Consider the following 20,810-nt stretch of genomic DNA (forward strand, 5'->3'; position numbering starts at 1 on the left):
GCGATTAGTCAACAGTTTTCGCTGGGGACGCAATAATCTTGCAGTGGACAAGTTTTCTATGCCCACACACACACACACACACACTCACAACACACAAACACGCACGCTGTCTGCCGTCGGTTTCCCGTTTCGCTTCCTGTCACAGTGTGTAACGCGCTTTTCACACTGTACGTCCGAAAGTGCCCAAGGAAACGCGCAAGTTGGCAGCACACACTACGGCTCGGTGCGGCTTTCGGAAATGTTCACGCAAATAAGCTGCCAGCGCGTTCGTCACAGACCGTTTGGCGTTTTACGGAAAAGACACACACACACACCACAAACGTATACACAACACACTTATACAGGCGCGCCAGCGCAACTTGTACAACACACTTGAGGTCCGCTGTGCTGCTCGCCGCAGAGGAACGATGTGAGCGCTGCTTTTGCCCAGGAGATGCGGAATGATCGAATGTGTGCGTGTGTGTGTATTACGTGGTTCGGTTCGGTTTAGCACCAATCAAAACGCGGAGACAGCGTTATAGCGACGAATGTCATGGGCCACTCTGGCAGTGAAACGTCTGTTGCGTACACTAGCGCCACCCAGGCCAGATTCCAGATTGATCTATTCCGTTGGCCTGTTTTTTTTGCTGGTTGCTGGTTGTTGTATTAGTGCCAAGATTGCTGCAAATGTACACAGATGATGGTGGCGCTGTCGTTAGATTCACAGGTGGGCTATAACACGAAGACCCGACTGACAAAACGAGTTGACATTCGAGCGAGCGATATGAAGAAACACGGGAAACCCAGTCAGACAAATCGGACTTAATTTACCCCTATCTTACCGCTAAATTACCGGTAATTTAAGAGTAATTTAATGGTAAATTAGCAGTCGTTAATTTACCCATTCGAGCGGTTTTGACAGATCCTATTCCTTCCTCTATTTTTTTTTTCGGCCAAATTGATAATAAATTACACGAAATTTATTATATTACAGTTTAATGGTTATATTCAATCATTTTCCTTAACTTATACAAACGATTAAAATGTATTTTTTTAGCAAACTCGACTTGAACAGCCGCTTCACCCGGAGAAGGTGCCCAGTCAGACAGCCTACTGTTAATTTACCCATTCGAGCAGTTTTGTGTCTGTCATAACAGTAATTTAAGAGCAATTTAGCAGTATGAAGTGTTGTCATTTGTTGTCAGTGAAAAGATAGAAATTAGAACAAAAAGAGCATTGTTTTAAGGATATTTAGTGGAAGAAGACGTCGGGGGTGTGTTTAAAATTGTAAAACGTAAAAAAAACAGCAGAGAATTGCGTTCATTAGTGCTATTTGGCTATATTTATTAGTACCCAAGGACCGTAAAGATATCAGGTCAAGTTATAAGCCCGTTTTGACAGCTAGGTGGAAGAAGAATCGACGAAGAAAAGTGACAGTTAGTTTTCCGCGTTTGGCGAACGCTTCAAGTTCTCGAAGGAAAATTTCCATTTTAAATCACGGGCAGTGTTCTAATAAACTAAAATATTCACCCAAATTGATCTCCACCAAATATTGACCATGCAAAACGTAAACAATCCATCAATACATATACAAGCGGAAAACCATCTGTCAAAATCGGAGCCCAGGGGAGGGATCGCCAAAACCGCTATAACTACACCTCATTATACATTCCACCTTGGGTGGACCGCAAAAAGTAGCATTACAATGCGTTACATTTCGTCTGTCAATTTTATCGTTACGATGGTTTTTCGGTGCGTCTGGCGGCGGCCTCAAACACGAACTGGGTGGAAGCGAAATGTTCTGTTTGGTTTACTCGAACAAACCAGTTACCCGGCGCTCTAGCAGCAATCGAACAAGACATCGAACATGACAAAAGTAAAGGGATTTGACATGTTCGATTTGTTGTTTATCAAATCGAACATGTCAAATCCCATATACAGGCGGTCCCCGAGATACACGGTACCTCTTATACGCGGATTCGGAGATACGCGGTTTTCTAATTTTGACAATTCTTTGAGCAAATTGTACTGATTTGACACGACAATTTTGAATTGCCAAATAATTTCCGTTTTGATCGAATGTTCAAAACTATTCCAAAAGCTTTGAAACTGTTATAATCTGTCAGAATCATATCAAATAATTCATAAAGTAACTAAAACCACCCCCTACTTGCGAAATTACACGAAAATCAGTGATATTTTAGCTGGAAATCACGAGATTCGACTTACGCGGAAATTCGAGATACGCGGTATTTTGCGGCCGTTTTCGGTCCCCATTAACCGTGTATCTCGGGGACCGCCTGTATTTTTCATGTTCGATGTCGTGTTCGATTGCTACTAGAGCGCTGCCTTAGTGTTATTTTTTCGGAGAAGTTCGATACCTATACAGTCATTATCCGATATACGCTCTCGCACGGGACCGAGCGCAATAGCGTATCTCGAGTTTTCGCGTATAGCGGATTCCTATGGAAAAATAGTTTACACTACCGGTTCAAGGGTTGAAATATAGCGTCACAGATTTTTGCATTGAAGTTTTTTGTTATAAAACAGGTATCTTTTGCACAAATTTAATGTAAAATGCATTAAGAACACTAAGGAAATTCAAAAAGAGCATAAAATATTTCAAATAATTAAAATATTTGCAAAAAACAAATGGAGCTGTCAAATTTAGAGGAATCGCGTACTGCGAATTCGCGTATATCGAGTATCACGTACTGCGGATAATTGCTGTACTGTGCATAGCTTGACATTAAAATATTTCCGTTAGCTTCTCGATAAATAAAATTGGATTTCGGACGTTTTCACCATTGTTTTACATGTTAATTATATCAACTACGTAAAGCATGCATACAAACCACAACTTTTTTTTAAATTCATTACAAAAAAATCAATTGAACTTACAATTCCAAACAATATTAGAACGATTTAGGGCCGTGGCAACGCTTTTTCGCATGCGATTTTACCGGACGGCCTGTCAAATTCTTATATGGGATTTGACAGATAATGCCTGACAATAAAACCGCACGTCCGTCGTTATCTGTCAAATCCCATATAAATCTCATCCGATTAAATCGTATCCGATCAGCGTTGCCACCGCCTTTAGTAAGGTTGCTGCCAGACATAGCGAAAAACCACAGTAACGATAACATTGACAGACGAAATGTAACGCATTGTAACGCTGTTGGTATGCTTATGCAGTGCAAACCAATAATACCACAAACTTAACGATTTTTTTCAATTAATCTCATCAAATTTAGGAATACAAAACTCCGTGTTTGTAATTTACTATACCAAGTGTTATTTTTCGGTTGTCAGAAATGTTCGTTACGGTGGATTTTTCGGACTAGCAATTAATCTACCCGTACCGGACGGCAGTGGACGATGCCATAAAAATTGAGCACCCTAGCACAAGCAGACACACGATTTAGGGCGGTGGCAACGCTTTTTCGCATGCGGTTTTATCGGACGGCCTATCAAATGTTTATATGGGATTTGACAGATAACGTCGGACGTGCGATTTCGTCGTCCGACGTTATCTGTCAAATCCCATATAAATCTCGTCCGATAAAATCGCATCCGATGTGCGTTGCCACGAGCCTTACCTCGAGCCGGGCCGTGTCAGATCACAGTGGGACGATTTTGTATGAGAATTGACAGTTGGCCATTTTATGGCATCGTCCGATGTCATCAGAAACGAGCAGTAGGTCGGTAACGAAAATGAGGTGACAACCGAAAAATAACGCTACTAATCGTCCGCAACAAAAGACTGTGCATTGGTGGTACACAAGATGATAAATCAGGATGATAAAATTTGGAGACATTCACCAAACTAATGTTGAATAGTTGGTGGAAAAACATAAGCGTTACAAAGCGTTATTTTAAACAAATTTGTCATAACGATGGTTTTTCAGTGTGGCTGGCAGCGGCCCAAAGCCACTGCTACACAGACCGAAATAAACACCATAACGAAAAATTTGGACAATCGACAAATAACGCTTGCCATTGTTAAAAGCAACAAAAATTAGTATATTTTTATGAGAATAATTAGAAATCTTAAAACTAATGTGTGTGAAATTGTTGGTTTGCACTTCACAAACAGACTAGCAGCAATTTCGTTAGGATATCGCTGCGCTTTCGGGTGGACCGAAATCGGTATAGCAAAAAAGGAACGTTTCAATGCGTTAAATTGCATTAATATTTTCGTTACGGGGGTTTTTGGGTGTGTCTAGCAAAGGCCTCAATGTATCCAAATATAGTTGTTACTTTACAGTGTATTATTCACCTGCCTTACTTTCCAGTGTACGGGCAAGAAAATTTTTGCGCACCATAAACCGTGTGACAGCTCCGACGTACCATAAAGGTGTGATGTGAGAAAATAGAAGAAAAAAAAGGAAGAAAGAAGGAAATACCTTCGCACAACCGCACATTCGAAGATTGCCAAGATAATCGAAGTATCATAGGGTCGCCATATTGACACTTCGTCAATGTGGGTATTTGTCGCTTAAGTTTTCGCTGGAAGTGTGCATCGCATCGCGGTCGGACCGAAGACACCATTCTTGCTCCGTTTTGTGGTGCTCGCAAAACCCGTACACCGTCGAAGAATGAGTCATTACAGTATCCGCTAATGTCCTACAGAGTGTCTCTAGGAACCCGTGCTACTGTGTCGCGCTGAACGAGGAGGGTGGGAGAGACATCGAATGTAAGAAGATTCGCTTATATACATTTAGAGAAATCCCTTTTCGTTTAATGTTAAATCGCATCGTGAAAAGTGATACAATTACACACACACATACGCACATCGTGAGTAGGAAGACAATACGGTACTTGTAAAAGTAGTTAGTAGTAGTGAAGAAAAAAAAACAATACGGGCTACCATCAAGGTTTTCGGTGGCCTTTTGCATCGAATGTAGAAGAAAAAAAAACACGTAAGTTTAACATTGTTTCGAAGAAGAAGAGCAAGAAAAAAGAAAACTCCCTCACCGACACGCACACCATCGCACGTCGGTACGTATGGGGTAGGCAAAAGGGATTATTTGGTCGGGAAACGAAAATCAATGAGCCCAGTTCCTCAGCATTGTGTCAAACATTGGGAGTTTTTTTTTAATAATTTTTTTTGCAATTACAACGCACATCCCGTTTCCCGTACTCGACAACCGAGCTGGAGTAGACTTGGGAAAAAGGAAACTTATATTTAGCCAGCATGTGTTAGCGACATGCTGTTTCCTGTTTTTACAGTTGTTGAGAAGGTTCCCCCCAGACACAGGAAACCGCTTGGCAAAATAGAAGGTCTTTGAAGTTTTTCATTTGATGTAAGTGTTTTTTTGTTGTTTCCGTTGTCCGGTAGTGTTATAGACACTTGTGGTCCTTACGAAGTGAAAATCTGTATCTGTAAGGTGGAATGTAATCTGATTTTTTTAGTAGCAGATACAAGCATACGCGTAGAGGCGATACTGTTTTAGGAACCATTTTTTTGCTTTCGCAACATTTATTCCTTTTTCGTACTGTTCGCTTGGCCGTGTGTGTGTGTGTTGGCCGACGCAATTGGGTTCGACAGACCTGACCCTGGTAGAAGAAGGAAGAAAAAAAAACCACTTTACAAAGGAAACTTCAAAAAAGGGTACGAATGAGCCCCCGTACACAGTTATGTGCGTGCGTGTGTGTGTGTGCATGTATGGTTGTATGTGTATGTGTGTGCACTTTGCTAAGGTAGTGACATCGCCAGCCCCACATATCCCGATATACGATGGGCGCGCTTGTGTGTGTGTGTATGTGTGTGTGTGTGTATATGTGCGTAAGCACGCTTGACCCGAATGATGGTACACACAGTGCGAAGGCTTGAGGAATTGGGCAAAGATTCAATCGTAATGCACCAGAACTGACTGCGTGCGTGTGTTTCTGTGTGTGTGTGTTTTCTGGTAACAAACATTTTCAAACACTTTTGTGAAGAACTCGAGCAGCCTACAAAGTGTTGCTCAATAATACAACTACGCTGCAGCGGGGACGGACAGAAATGTGTGTTTTGTGTGCGCGCTTGCTGAGTTCGTGGTCAGCGTTTTTTTTTTCTCGCTATTTAGAACACACGGTGTGTGCACAGTTGCGGGTCTTGCGTTTGGCTGTGTGCGTGTGGCATGTGTGTTATGCTTGAGCCATCGAGCAGACCAGGAACGCGCGCTGTCAGTGTAGTGGTGTGGCTGATGTAGTTCAAGAAAATGGCAACGCGCTCTGACACGGGCCGACTTTTTTCCCCTGTAGACGCAAATTCGAAGCAAATACTGTAAATTGTAAGTGCGCGCGATACACACCATCCGATATAGGCCAGTTCGGGTCCCAGACCGAACCGTTGCGCGGAACAGTGTGGTGCGCCAGTTGCGGTTTTTTTGGACGTGTGTGGCCGGAAGGTCGTGAGAATGTTGCTTAACCATCAGCAGCACCATCACTGCCGTTGCTAACTTTCGCGATTGTCGCGTTTGGGGGGGAAAACAAAACAACGAAAAGATAAACCCATTAGCCGGAAGAATTATACTGATTATCGATGATTTATTTTTCTCTCTCGCACTTCGCTCCCAATCACCCACAACATCCCCTTTAATTGCAGCTTTGAGCCGTTTGTTTGGACGACATAACAGTGCTTCAAGCCACACGCGGAACAACACCACCACCAATCAACCGCAAGTGTCGACGGCTGCGAACAAAAAAAAAAAAACACCGTTCGGCGCACACCAAGGGCAACAACTGCTGCGTGCACTACTACACCTTTCGACCGTTCCGAAACCGAAAACAGCAATCAATCCCGCAACACCACCCCATTTGCCATCAATCCAACACATTAGACGGGACGGGACACGGGCGGTGGGCGACGTAACTGCAGGGCGGCTTGGTGTGAACACGGAGCGAACAGCGACAGCGACGAGCAAGATGAACGATTTCATCGTGGCCGGCAAGTACCGCATCATCCGCAAGATCGGATCGGGCTCGTTCGGCGACATCTACCTCGGCATCAACATCACCAATGGCGAGGAGGTGGCGCTGAAGGTGGAGAGCATACTGGCCCGCCACCCGCAGCTGACGTACGAGTACAAGCTGTACAAGGTGCTGACCGGGGGCGTCGGCATCCCGCACATCCGCTACTTCGGGCAGGAGCGCAGCTACCACGTGCTGGTGATGGATCTGCTCGGCCCCTCGCTCGAGGATCTGTTCAACTTCTGCAGCCGGCACTTCACAATCAAGACCGTGCTGATGCTGGTCGACCAGATGATCGGCCGGCTGGAGTATCTGCACATGAAGAACTTCATCCACCGGGACATCAAGCCGGACAACTTCCTGATGGGGATCGGGCGGCACTGCAACAAGCTGTTCCTGATCGACTTCGGCCTGGCGAAGAAGTACCGCGACTTCCGCTCCCGCATCCACATCTCGTACCGGGAGGACAAGAACCTGACCGGCACGGCGCGCTACGCCTCGATCAATGCGCACCTCGGCATCGAGCAGAGCCGCCGCGACGACATGGAGTCGCTCGGGTACGTGATGATGTACTTCAACCGGGGCTCGCTGCCGTGGCAGGGGCTGAAGGCGACCAACAAGAAGCAGAAGTATGAGAAGATCTCGGAGAAAAAGATGTCCACCCCGATCGAGGTGCTGTGCAAAGGCTTCCCGGCCGAGTTTGCGATGTACTTGAACTACTGTCGCAGTTTGCGCTTCGAGGAGGGCCCGGACTACATGTATCTGCGACAGCTCTTCCGGTGAGTTTACACGTTTGCATCCATCTGCTGCACTGCTTCAATCTGCTGCACTGCAAATAGCTGAATATTTGACAGAAGAAAAAAAAACCTATATTATTGCATGGAATTTCAACTGCGGGTAGTATCCTTTTACTACATTGCATTACATTATTTAAATTAAATTAGATTATTAATTACTGTTCGTATGACTGGAATCCCTCGATGGAATCTCTTGATTCTCGCTATAAAGGGAGCATATCACGAGGAAGACAGTTTCGTAATGTCATGTGCCGTTTTGTTCTTTATTAATTATATCTCGACTGTTCAACTCATTCGTTGGTTGAAATTTGCAATGCCTTTGATCAGTGTTTTTAGTGCATAAACATATGATTACACTTTTTGTTTTATGTTTTTTTTTGTACAACAGAATAACAACGTTAGTTAAAAACGACATGAAATGGTGGTCTCCTTGGATGTGTTAAGATTTTTTTTTTTCATATTTTTTTCATATTATTTCATACTGAACGCGGGACACTCTTAAGATAAATGAAAGCAATTCCTCTCTCTCTCTCTCTCTAGACCTTTCGATCGGGTTTAAAAAACTGGCTGTGAAACTCTTTTGCAGTGCTGTAAAATGTCACTGTCAATGTGATGACCAGAGGGTGATACTCAAAATGATTCGTGTGACCAATGCTTCGTGACATTTTTTATCCCTTGGTCAGTCACTATGTCATGACTATTTTTTTACTGTGATCCGTTAGGCAATATGTCACCGACATAGTCATGGCTGAAACAAAATCATGTCAGCGTTACGAGCTCTACTGTGATGATCAGCGGTCAGACTCAAACAGTTTTTGCGACCATGACATGCTTGGTGACATTGTGTGCAATCAACACTTGGTCAGTCACTTAGGCGCAACATTTTCTGTCGATAATCATCATGATAGTAGTCTTGGGAATATGCGGTGCTTGCGAGTCGTTCCAATAGAAATAGATCAAAATAGACACGAACGAGAAAGAATGCTCATTTTGTTACTCGGGACCATACGTCCCAAGTATATTCGAAGAATGTCGCGATTATCACCGAAAAGAAAATGTCATGACCACGAGCGTGACCAATAGTTGGGTGCGAAACAAAATGACAAAATGAAAGTATGTGATTGGTCCACCAACGGATATGATCATCAAGCTACGGATATGAACATATTCGTCATTGTTTTCGTTGGTGAACATCTCGTGATGCTCAGGACATTTTGCAGCACTGTTCTTTTGCATTAATAGTTTTATAAAATCATCGGCTCTAGTTGACATGCAACATAGATTAAACAAAAAAACACAGATAAAACATGACCTAAAAACAAAACAATATTTTTCATTCTGCTGCATTCAGCTGCCACGTTTTAAATCTTCACAATTTTAGCGCAAAATCTACCACCCAACAAAACTATATGCATTTTCTTAACGTGTTGTATTTTTGCTTTCACGCTTCCTGCAGGATCCTTTTCCGCACCCTCAACCATCAGTACGACTACACGTTCGATTGGACAATAATGAAGCAGCGAGCGATGCAGCAAGGCAGCAACAACCCGCCAGCGGTCACATCCGGCGAAAACAAACGGGAAGAGCGGCGCGACAAAGATAAGCTGTCCAGCGACACGGATGAGTAGGAATTTTGAATGTTAAGCAGCAAAGCAGGGGGTAAGCAGCACAGCACCCACGGAGCGGCGCCACATGTACAGGGTGTGTGATTGCAGCGTGTTTTTTCAAACACACAAAAAAGGACGTGCGCGCATGAGAATAAGCGCGCGCGTGCGGTGCGGTGCGGGTGAAGGGGTTCAATCGTGGTCGGGACAGAATTGGGTGAAAACGGAAGAAAGAGATAGAAAGAGCGAGATGGAGAGGGAGAGAATGAGAGAGAGAGAGAGAGAGGCAAAAAGAGAGAAAGATCGCGACAGAGAGAAAAGAGAATAACGAAAAAGTGGTAAAAGGGGAGCAGTAGACAAGAGATGATGACGCGATAAATGTAACAGAAGAAGAAAAAAAAAGTTTAGGTTATATATGGAGCAGACTCGTTAGGTAAGGTGTCGCATACTACAACTAGAATTAGCAAGTTAAATTACTTCCCGATTAGGTACGTAACAACCCTTTGAGGATATGTGGGGGTGATATGAACTGAAAAAAGGGAAAACAACAATAAGAATAAAGTACACATCCATACACACATAAATACATACACGCGACACACATACAAACAACACACACACACAACACACACACACATAAACACACACACAACACACACATACACATAAACACACACACACACACACAGCTGTAGGATCACAGTGGCGAAAGAGGGGTTTAGCGGAGGCATTCAAAGGGCATCATGGAGAAAGAGCCGGGGCCGAGGGTCGTGCATGCTCTGCATATCTTGTTTTGCCGTCTGTTAGATGCGCAGAGTAGTTATATCCAAATCCTCAAAGATTGTTTGAACGGAATCCTTTTCTTAACACCATTCGGGCCCCATTCTTAAACCGATCGGTGCAGAGATAGCTGAGGCACACAGAGAAGATGGGCGTAAAACTTCTCAACACACGGCAACGATATATTTATTTGTTTACACTCCCCCCCCCCCCCCCCCCCCCATAAATGAGCTGACAATGTTTTGATAAGTTTAAACAAAAAGAAAAAATTGCAAATGTTTCTGCAGCAGCTAGAATTTCAAATGCTTTTGTTTTGTTTTTTTTTTACCTTCAAGAAAATGATGAATTCAGTGCTGGATCATGTAAGGCAGCCAAATATTTTTCTTCTTTCCTTTTCTCCCCTCCTTCTCCGTACTACGCGGAGTGTAAGCTAAGGGCAACACAGATTGTTACGATGTAAAACGAAAGAAACAGGAGGAATCGTTTGAAGAAACACCAAACACGCGTAACCGAGCGTTGCAAATTGATTTTCAGCAACTTCAAGCTGGTGCGCACCTCTTGTAAAAAAACAAAAAAAAAAACAAAAGCAAAGATAAACCGTGTGTGTTTGTGTATGTGAACCAAGAGCACTATCAAGGCTAGTTTCCGTCACTTCATTTCTCTATTTCATTTCCACGAAAATATTGCACGGTTCGAGCCTCCGAGCCTTACACTATCATGATGCCGTTCTTAGGAGGGGTTGGGGGGGGGGGGGTTTGAGCGAGGAAAACATGTGTTCTGTATTATTACGTTTTTGCCAACTGCACGCTAAATGGCGGACGTTTTGGGGTGTTTTTTCCGTATCTTGTATGGGAAGAAAAGCCAACCCCCCCCTCCCCCTCCACTACATCAATGCGGGGGGGTAGCCGATGCATCTTAATTGGGAGGAGTTAGGAGACAGTTTCCTTTTCTTTATTTTTTTTCTCATCGCCTTATTTGTGACATAATGTTGACGCGGAAAAGGGCTGTTAATAAAATTTTGCTACATCAGCATTTAGTAAAATGTGCAAACAGTTCAACAGCAAAAAAAACACAATGATGGTTTAGTTTCTTTTATTTGCTTCCTGTAATACGAACGTCCTGAAAGTAGTAGCTCTACATTTGTGGTTCTCTCCAGTACTCCGGTACTACGCGCTCTCTCTCTCCTACATAGTTAACATAGCAATTGCGTGGCGAAGATTTTTTAGCTGAAGGTGAGAACAACTTTTGCTCAGATAAATTACGGATGACCGAATTGCATGCTTTGCGCCTGCAGCACACGTGTTCTGACTGACCGCACTGTCGAACGGCAGCGCCAAAACTCCCAACAGTTTCATACAGATCTCAATTGCTGTGACCTAAGCCCCTGCGCAAACGGTTTGCCCACATTTATGCCGTCCCGAGTTTTCGCAACCGCTGTGTCTCGCCCGGAACTAGCTGTTTGACAGCAGTGCGACCCAGGTACATTATGGTGGTGGCGTGAATAACCGGGTAGAAGATAGACCTGCACAGAAAAAGACCGAACAAGCGATGTAACTGATGAACACTATCGTAGGTGTCGATCCTCACACGAAATTTAAAACGAAAGATGTTTAGTTTTTTGTTCGAGCGCAGTGCTTCTAAGCTGCACCATCTACCTTTGCATTGAACTTTCGCTGAGTGGAGATAATTTTACGAAATTGTTGAACACATGTTGTGTTATGTGCGCGTTCTCCTGCTTCCTAGAAGGCTTGGGCAATTCGGTTCATTTTCGTGGACGTGAACGTACTAGTTCCTTCATTTGGATGAATTTGAATGTGAATCGCGATTCATTTGTTCGTTTTAGTTTATGAAAGTATGGTAAATTGTTTCATTTCACCAGAAGAATATATTTACTTTATTACATCTTGAAAATTGTTTGGCAGACCAGGACAATCTTTATTTCGACGGGTAGGAGATTAAATTTGTGAACGATCTGGTCATACGGTTCACGCGCACATTTGTATTGGATGAGATGAACGACCTGACTTACCTAGGACGTTCTTCATTTCGACGGGTAGGACATTATTTTCATGAATAACTCAGCACATTATGATTTATAAAGAATCGATGAACGGAGATTAGATGAACGTCGGCCGTTCGTTCTTTAGGATGAATTGAATCAGTCGTACAGTTCTTGGGGTTCTTGAGGCACAACTCTACTCCCTGCATGCCTATCGCCTGAAGCCGCTCGGGCCCGTGTCGGTGCTCGGTCGCAATAATCCCGAAGGAATAATCGGCAATACAGGGGTTTTACAGGGGTTCTCATAGTTGTGGGATACTTACTGGACTCTTTCTTATTTGAAGTGCACTTCATTGGTTGGAAATTGGACTCTATGGCACCCTTTACGGACAGGCTCCTTGGAAATTCTGATGGGATTTGTCTACCAAGCGTGCTATAGAGTCCAATTCCCACTACATTAAGTTCATTTCACGTAAGAAAGAGTCAATCAAGTGTCCCACAGCTATGAGAACTCCTGCAAAACGCTGTAACTACAGGAAAAGTTAGGCACCGGCCCAGAGCCGTATCACGGGCTGCGTCGCTTTTCTCCGTTTTGGAGAACTTACAGCAACGGTCGAATGTCATATGCAATAAATATACTGTTGGGAAAGCAAGGCAAATAAAGGAACACTGTACGCTATTGCTGACTTAAGTATAAGCCCCAGGACGAGCAATGGACGGTAACCGCATACAGGAACAATTCCGCATAATAAGTAACCGCTTAAATCACGGATAGGGAAGAACTATGAGATACATCGGCGATTAAGCGATGCAAAGATTGGTGGATTGTCCGTTGGCTGGAAAACTGGACGAACTGCCCAAATAGGACGGAGAAGAGGCTGAGTTTTTCTTTTTATTACTGTACGTAGTTTAGATTTTGTTTGACCTCGAGGAGGAGATGCAAGAAAGATAGCAAAACTGCAAGATCAGCGTTCAGGAAGAGTGTTTCGATGGATGTTTAGAGTGAACACAGACGAGTCCCCGATACATCTCGATAAGCTGGCGCAGCAACAGAACAAATAAAGCTTAAGAAGATCAGAGACAGCAATGGAGCACCTTACTGTAAGTTGTGGTTTGTTAAACAGAAGACAGGGTGTGGTGAGTTATTGGGAAAATGAAGAAGAACTTCCGAGATTGTAGCCCCCGCATCCACGTAATGTTAGATAAAACTGCCCAACGGAGAGTAGGAGCGTGAATCGAAATCGCGTAACCGCAGCAACAGAGTTCGGGGTGGTGTGGTGTCAGACGGCCCAAGGATGTTCGGGTTGCCGAACAAGATCATCGGTTTCACAGACAGAGCGAACAGATCTGTGTCTTCTGCCTAGCGCCCTTGGGCACTCCTGTTGCGTTGTATGCGCCGGTGTGTATGTGTACTTGTGGAAGGATACGTGATGTTCTTTGACGCCGAAGTCTCATAACGCCCGCGATTGGGGTACCTTTATCCTATCAACCGCAATGTTTTTCTGGTGCAATGTGATTTTTTTAATGTATTACTCGTGGCCAGCTCCTCTTCTTCCCTTCTATAAAGATTTTATGTCGCCATTTCCACCATTGCAGTCTAGCGGTATTGTACAAGTTTCATCCAAAAGCCCCCCCACCCCATCTAGCACAATATACCACAACGTTTGCCATTCGTACACCCGAAATGAATACCCCAATTCGAAAGAGTTGAAGCATAATCCGTCAAAGAAACTAGTTAAAAAACAAACGAACAACTAACGTGCTTAGTTTAAATAAAGCTTACAGGCACCATTGCTGATTGATTTTACAAACTGATTCAGCAAACACAACACACAAATAATTTTGTTCAATTTTTTTGTCGTTTTTTTGCTCTTCAGATTAATGCGCATTAGTTTGCCAAATAATACATTCACGGGAATGGAACAAAGCAAGATACACACATACATACGGATTTATGCATTAAGGATTTATGCGAAACAGGATAGACGAACCGTCGGTAACAAAGCAGACCGTCGTGCAACAATTAATCTAGATGTGTTTCGCAGGAAAGATAACTTCAATTTAATTATGCATGATGGATTTATATATAAAATATAAAGATTACAAAAAAAAACAAACCCAATATTTCCATCGTTTTCTTTTTCTTTGTGCAACCAATACGTTTTACTACAACAGTGCTACCTAGAAAATGTGAAAGAACTCGACGAACCTTTTTTTTTCTCTTTCCTATTACCATTGCGTACTTCACTCAGCATGAGTATCACCTCGTATTCCCAATGGAAAAAAGTGTGAAATCGGTGATGCTGACCTCAAATTTTCAATAAATAATATGCCTTTTACTGTCTAGCAAAAATCAAATCAGATAAAACTTGATAAATTATTTCTTGCTTCACATATAATTTGATTAACATAATTACCAACAAGAAAAACGGCAATTGAAGTAAGAACATTTAAACATTGAAAATTATTTTCGTACAGTGGAGCGCTGATTATCCGGGCTCTTCGGAACACGACCTCGCACGGATATTCGAAAAACACGGATAATGAGTCAAAGAATTTACAGTGCAGCGCCATTTATCTGGATACCTTTAATCCGGCTGTCCGTTAATCCGTGCTGTTGAGAAATGACAGTTCAATACAAAGGTGACATTGCGTTATGAAGAGGATATTTGAAAAAGCGGTTATAAGAGCACATTTTCGTCACAAAAAATGCTATAACTCATGGCAATTTTCAAATATTCTTATGGGAAAAACATAAAGTCAATAAAAACTGGGTTATTTTTGTCAAAAAATAAGATAATTTTCCAAATATTAATCAGGAATTGGTGATAAAATATATCATTTAACTCATTATCCGTGTTATTCGCATATCCGGGCGAGGTCAAGTCCCGAGAAGCCCGGATAAACGGCGCTCCACTGTATTTTATCAAAATGACCTGATTTGTTTTTGATTTTTTTATCTTTTGGTATATCCTAGCCAGTTTTTATGAACTTCATGTTTTTCCGATGATAATGGGGGCCTTCACGATTCTAGTTAGTTTTTTGTATGGAGTTTGACAGTTGGAGGCTGAAATCATGTAAACAATCCATACCGTATTAATACACGATGCGCAGTCTCAGATTGCGCATATACAGGCGGTCCCCGAGATACACGGTACCTCTTATACGCGGATTCGGAGATACGCGGTTTTCTAAATTTGACAATTCTTTGAGCAAATTGTACTGATTTGACACATCAATTTCAAATTGCCAAATAATTTCCGTTTTGATCGAATGTTAAAAATTATTTCAAAAGGTTTAAAACAGTTATATTCAGTCAGAATCATATCAAATAATTCATAAAGTGACTAAAACCGCCCCCTACTTGCAAAATTACACGAAAATTTGTGATATTTTAGCAGGAAATCACGAGATTCGACTTACGCGGAAATTCGAGATACGCGGTATTTTGCGCCCGTTTTCGGTCCCCATTAACCGTGTATCTCGGGGACCGCCTGTATTCGTTTTATCAAAACATAGGTCATTTCGCGAAGCCAACCCTGAGCTATAAACGTCATTTCCATACATGTTCAGATTGCGCCAAGATTGCGCATAAAATTTCAAGATTATATGTCCGAGATATATAAATTTTTTTGACAGATAAATACAGTAGAGCGTCGATTATCCGGGCAGCTCGGGACCGGACGGTTGCCGGTTAATCGATTTGCACGGATAATGGTCCAAGAAATGTCAAAGGCATATAAAACATATGAAATTCACTAGTTTTATTATTAAATCACCTTGAATCAATTGATTAATCGTTAGTAGAATATTATTTTAATCAATAACTGTAGGTTTAACAACTGTTCATGAACAAAAATGAATTTCGAAAATACCCCTAGACACTACAAAGCTGCACAAGAAACTGGTTACCCAATTGATTATCGCTGCAAACTTTCGCCGTACGTATGAACAGCTGTCAGATTTATGCGCACGGTTAAGCCACCCGCCGGTTAATCCGCCCCCGGATAATCGACGTTCTACTGTATATCAAATCGACCCGTTTGACAGATAAATATATGCGCAATCTGAGATTGCGCATCGTCTATTGCTACGGTACAAAATCACACAAAAAACTAGCCTGCGATTTTCAGTCTAGAAAATTTTAGCCTAAAAGCTAGAATTAGGTTCGAGTACCTGCTCGAAAACACGGGGTTGTTTAAAATTATCCCAAGGTGCATTAAAGAAATCAGGTGGTGGAATCTGGAATCAAAGTGTATGTAGTACAGGTGGTCTCATAGCATTTTTTCATAACCAATTTTGAACATCACTTTTTGGCAGAACGGGTGAAAACTTTTTCTCAAACAAGCTTTCTGGAGGATTGACGAATACTCAAACCACTCTTAAAATCTTCATTCAGAAGCAGAAGCGATAAAAATCAGCCTTCTAAATTCATACACCTTGGGATAAGCCCACCTGTATATTGTACTCACTTAGATAGCTGCTCGAAAACTGCTATACAATGCAAATAGCTGACAAGCTGAAATTTCAGCCTACGCGCTTCAAACGAAAAGGGCCCCAATATTGGAAATGTACCAAGAATTACAGCGTTTTTTGTTAAGAAAATATTCTCTGACAACCGTTTTTTTTCAAATATCCTCTTCAGCACGCAGTGTCATCTTTGTATTGAACTGTCATTTTTCAACAGCACGAATTAACGGACAGCCGGATAAAAGGTACCCGTTTAAACGGCGCTCCACTGTATTTTGTATGTACATATAACACTGTTTTCAGGCAATTTAAAACATGGCGTTCATGCCGACTCAAGAGGAGCTTATTACAAAGAGCAAATATGATAGAGAGGGTCATAAAAGAAGATTTTAGGATTGTTTTAAAGCTAAGGATGATATACAGTGGAACATCGATTATTCGGGCAGCTCGGGACTGGGCGGTTGCCGGTTAATCGATTTGCACGGATAATGGTCCAAGAAATGTCAAATTCATATAAAAATTAAAAAATCCACTAGTTTTATGATTAATTCACCTTGAATCAATCAATAAATTGTTAGTAGAATATTATTTAAATTAATAACTATCCCTACCAACATTAAACGGCTTTGAAGGCATTCAGAAGGCATTTAAGGCCTTAGTCGCCTTAGAAGGGGAATAAAGATTTCAACCGAAACTTTCAAGGCTGTAACGGGTTGTCTTCGAAATATTTCAACTTTTTGATTCAACGAGAACAGATAGCTTGCCGCCATCTTCGCTTGTTTATATACTAGTTTTGCACCCTTACTAAAGTAACTGCCAAATAGAGCAGTGACAACGCTTTTGGTTCCGAACCGAGAAAGCGTGTGTTCAAATCCTGATTTTTATGATCTTTTTTCTGTGCTTATTTCTTTTTTTATTAATATTTTCTTGCTATAATTAATATAAACAAAATTTTTGTGAAGCAAAATTAAAATAATACCTTTTTAAAAATCATAATGATTACACTATGTTCACCCTTCATTATTAGGATGGGAGAAATATGTATTTAATTTCTCCTTTTATTAGAGTTATCGAAATGAGTTTGATATATTAACACCTTTCAACGGGTTGGTCTTTAACAACCGAATAATGCAGACCATCTTTAATAAAGTGAAATAGCTCAGAGCTTAACGCAAGAGAACATAACACGTAAATCGTGCTATCGAAACTCACGCTCATATCTGGGAACACTACAACAGTGCAGTGCTGAAGACGCTTGTAAGGTTTTCTTTTGACAGTTGCAATTTCAAATGAAAAGCGAAATTTTTCATTGACATATTTCAAAGGCATTTAATTACTGCTAAATGCACTGCTGATCGCCTTCAATTCGCCGGCGATTACAAGGCGATTAGAAGGCATTTAACCGAAATTTGCGGGTAGGGTTACCCAAGATGGCGTATTATATTGCTATCCTTTTCTTGCCATGTGTTTCGACAAGTTTCATCTAATCATAACCTATATAGCCTTCTAACTTTCCGAGCAACAATCTATATGAATGGTCGTGTGGGTCAGATACGTGGGTATCAACACCAACGACCATTACTCAAATCTCACTTGCTTCAGTGCTGGTGATATCCGTTGGAGTTTAGTATTTAAACAATCATATCGCCGTTCTAGTTCTAGCGATGCATAACTTTAATGCGAAACCATACAACAGTACAGAGGGAATGAGAAAGCTCTCCTCCAAGGGAGATCCCATCGATGAGCGTTGCCACCGCCCCTATACCGACTTAGATAGCTGCTCGAAAACTGCTATACAATGCAAACAGTGTTGGAAGGGAGAAATAGCAGGACACTTGCGCAGTCGTATTTAAGTGTGTGTTTATTGTACGAAACACATTGGCGGAATGAATCGCTTACATGTATTTACAGTGTTGGTGAAATGTTTCCCTGCCCAAGTGCCCCCAGTCCGACCAATCAGACTTAATTTACCACTATCTTACCGCTAAATTACCGGTAATTTAAGAGTAATTTAATGGTAAATTAGCAGTCGTTTATTTACCCATTCGAGCAGTTTTGACAGATCCTATTCCTTCTTCTATTTTGTTTTTATTTTTTACGGCCGAATTGTTAATAAATAACACGAAATTTATTATATTACAGTTTAATGGTTATATTCAATCATATTCCTTAACTTATACAGACGATTACAATGTATTTTTTTTAGCAAACTCGACTTGAACCGCCGCTTCACCCGCTGAAGGTGATGCACAATTAGCACTAATAAACGCAATTTCTCGGCTGATTTTTACAGTTTTTAACACACCGCCTACGCCTTCTTCTACTAAAAGATCATTAAAACAATATTCTTTTTGTTCTTATTTATATATTTTCACTGACAACAAACGACAACACTTCGTACCGCTAAATTGCTCTTAAATTACTGTTATGACAGACACAAAACTGCTCGAATGGGTAAATTAACAGAAGGCTGCCTGACTGGGGCTCCTTTCATGCAAGGTTGGGGCGGTGGCAACGCTTTTTCGCATGCGATTTTATCGGACGGCCTGTCAAATTTTTATATGGGATTTGACAGATAACGTCGGACGACGAAATCGCATGTCCGACGTTATCTGTCAAATCCCATATAAATCTCGTCCGATAAAATCGCATCCGATCAGCGTTGCCACCGCCCTTACTGGCGCTTAGCTGTCGGGATTGCGAAACTTAATTCGAGCAGTATGTGAGTTCACAGACTGCTCGATTTTGTTTTGGGGAGAACATAAAAAAAGTAGACAGATGGAGCTTTCCCAGGTGAACAGCTCGGTTTAACTCATTGCCGTATATAAAAGCTTGAAAGTATGAAAGTGTGAGTGAAAAAACGATATGTTCAAGCGTTGAAGTTGATGTCAGAACTTCGGTAGCTGCCGGAAAACAAGACGCTTACAGTGTCGTCCTCGATTTTCGATAACCAAAACATTCAGCCACTTTACCAAACTCGATCTATTTTGGGAACGATCGTAACGATTGTTAACATAACATAAATTGGTGGTTTCGTTGGATTTTTTTTTTACATTTTGCCATATTGGATGCATAACTGAGCAAGTTTTAAAAAATCTTTAGATAAAATAAAACAACTGTTGTATCTAGGCAATTGCAACTATCGTTCTCTTCGATCGAGTTTGGGAAAGTGGCTGATTGAGTATATAGAAATAAGGGATCTAGCCAGGAGTATCAGAACAGCGCGGAAACGCATGGATCAACAAAACGAAGTGAAAGAGTGTTTAATTTTTTTTTAATTTGATACATATTGATGAGTATCCATGGTTTGTTTTGGGCCGATAGCTTGAGCTATATTCCTTTTAGGTTGAGAGCTTGAGTCGTTTAGAACCCGTTTAGTGGTCGTTTAGTGGATTTGTGGCACTTGGGTATTGATATGTGTGTGATCAAGTGTGTTGAAAGCGCCAAGATTTGGTGTGTTCGTAAATTAGACTTTCTTTTGTCGATGGACGATGCTGTCGAGCTCGTTTTTCATTCATAGATATGTTTTTTTTTTTATGAAAAACATCTTTTAACAATTTTGTGTGACGTTATACTATAAAAAATAGGTATTATTTAACCCAAGTGACATTTGCTCGAAATTGTTTTCCCATATCTGCTCGATTAGCACTCGATACGCTTGAAATTGTGGATTTGTGTGTGATCAAGTGTGTTGAAAGCACCCAGATTTTGTGTGTTCGTAAATTTGACGTTCCTCTATCGATGGACCATGCCGTCGAGGTCATTTTTCATTCATAGCTATGGTTTTTTGATGAAGAACAAAAGCTAGTTTTGTGTGACGTTATTTTATAAAAAATGGATATTATTTAAGTATAAAATGGGAACATGACCGACTATGACGATAGGACACATCATTTTCTAGGGAATCTAGAAGAAAGTAACGGAAAAGCCGTATCACAATTGATTTCAAAGGACTTTTCCTGAATTCCCTTAAACTGGTGCAGTTTAAGGGAAGTTTAAGGCTCCAGTTTAAGGGAATTTGCTCGAATTCCTGATTATTTGTGCTCGAAAATGTCAATTGGGAGATTAAGGGAATTTGGTCGAATCCCGATTATATATTAAATTTTCGGAAGAACGCAAAATTTCCACAGAATAGCGTCGCACAACTTTTGCTCGCGTTCTTCATTGATACCCATAGATATCCCTACCCGCAAATTTCGGTTAAATGCCTTCTAATCGCCT

The 20,810-nt window shown here is 41.6% G+C and overlaps 1 protein-coding gene across 2 annotated transcripts; it reads left to right on the forward strand.

Annotated features, from left to right (window-relative positions):
• The first annotated feature begins 608 nt into the window (after window positions 1-608).
• LOC120957178 (casein kinase I-like) lies at window positions 609-13,210 on the forward strand. Of its 2 annotated transcripts, none has more exons than XM_049607402.1 (3): window positions 609-706; window positions 6,575-7,718; window positions 9,193-13,210. In XM_049607402.1, the coding sequence occupies exons 1-3, from the start codon at window positions 667-669 to the stop codon at window positions 9,362-9,364; spliced, it is 1,356 nt and encodes a 451-aa protein (XP_049463359.1). In that variant the 5' UTR covers window positions 609-666; the 3' UTR covers window positions 9,365-13,210. The 2 variants fall into 2 exon arrangements, with proteins under 2 accessions (XP_049463359.1, XP_040235211.1); XM_040379277.2 differs by lacking the exon at window positions 609-706 and adding an exon at window positions 4,352-4,678.
• Window positions 13,211-20,810: the final 7,600 nt, after the last annotated feature.

Source organism: Anopheles coluzzii, chromosome X (assembly GCF_943734685.1).
Source record: "Anopheles coluzzii chromosome X, AcolN3, whole genome shotgun sequence".
In the NCBI taxonomy this organism is placed as follows: Eukaryota; Metazoa; Arthropoda; class Insecta; order Diptera; family Culicidae; genus Anopheles; species Anopheles coluzzii.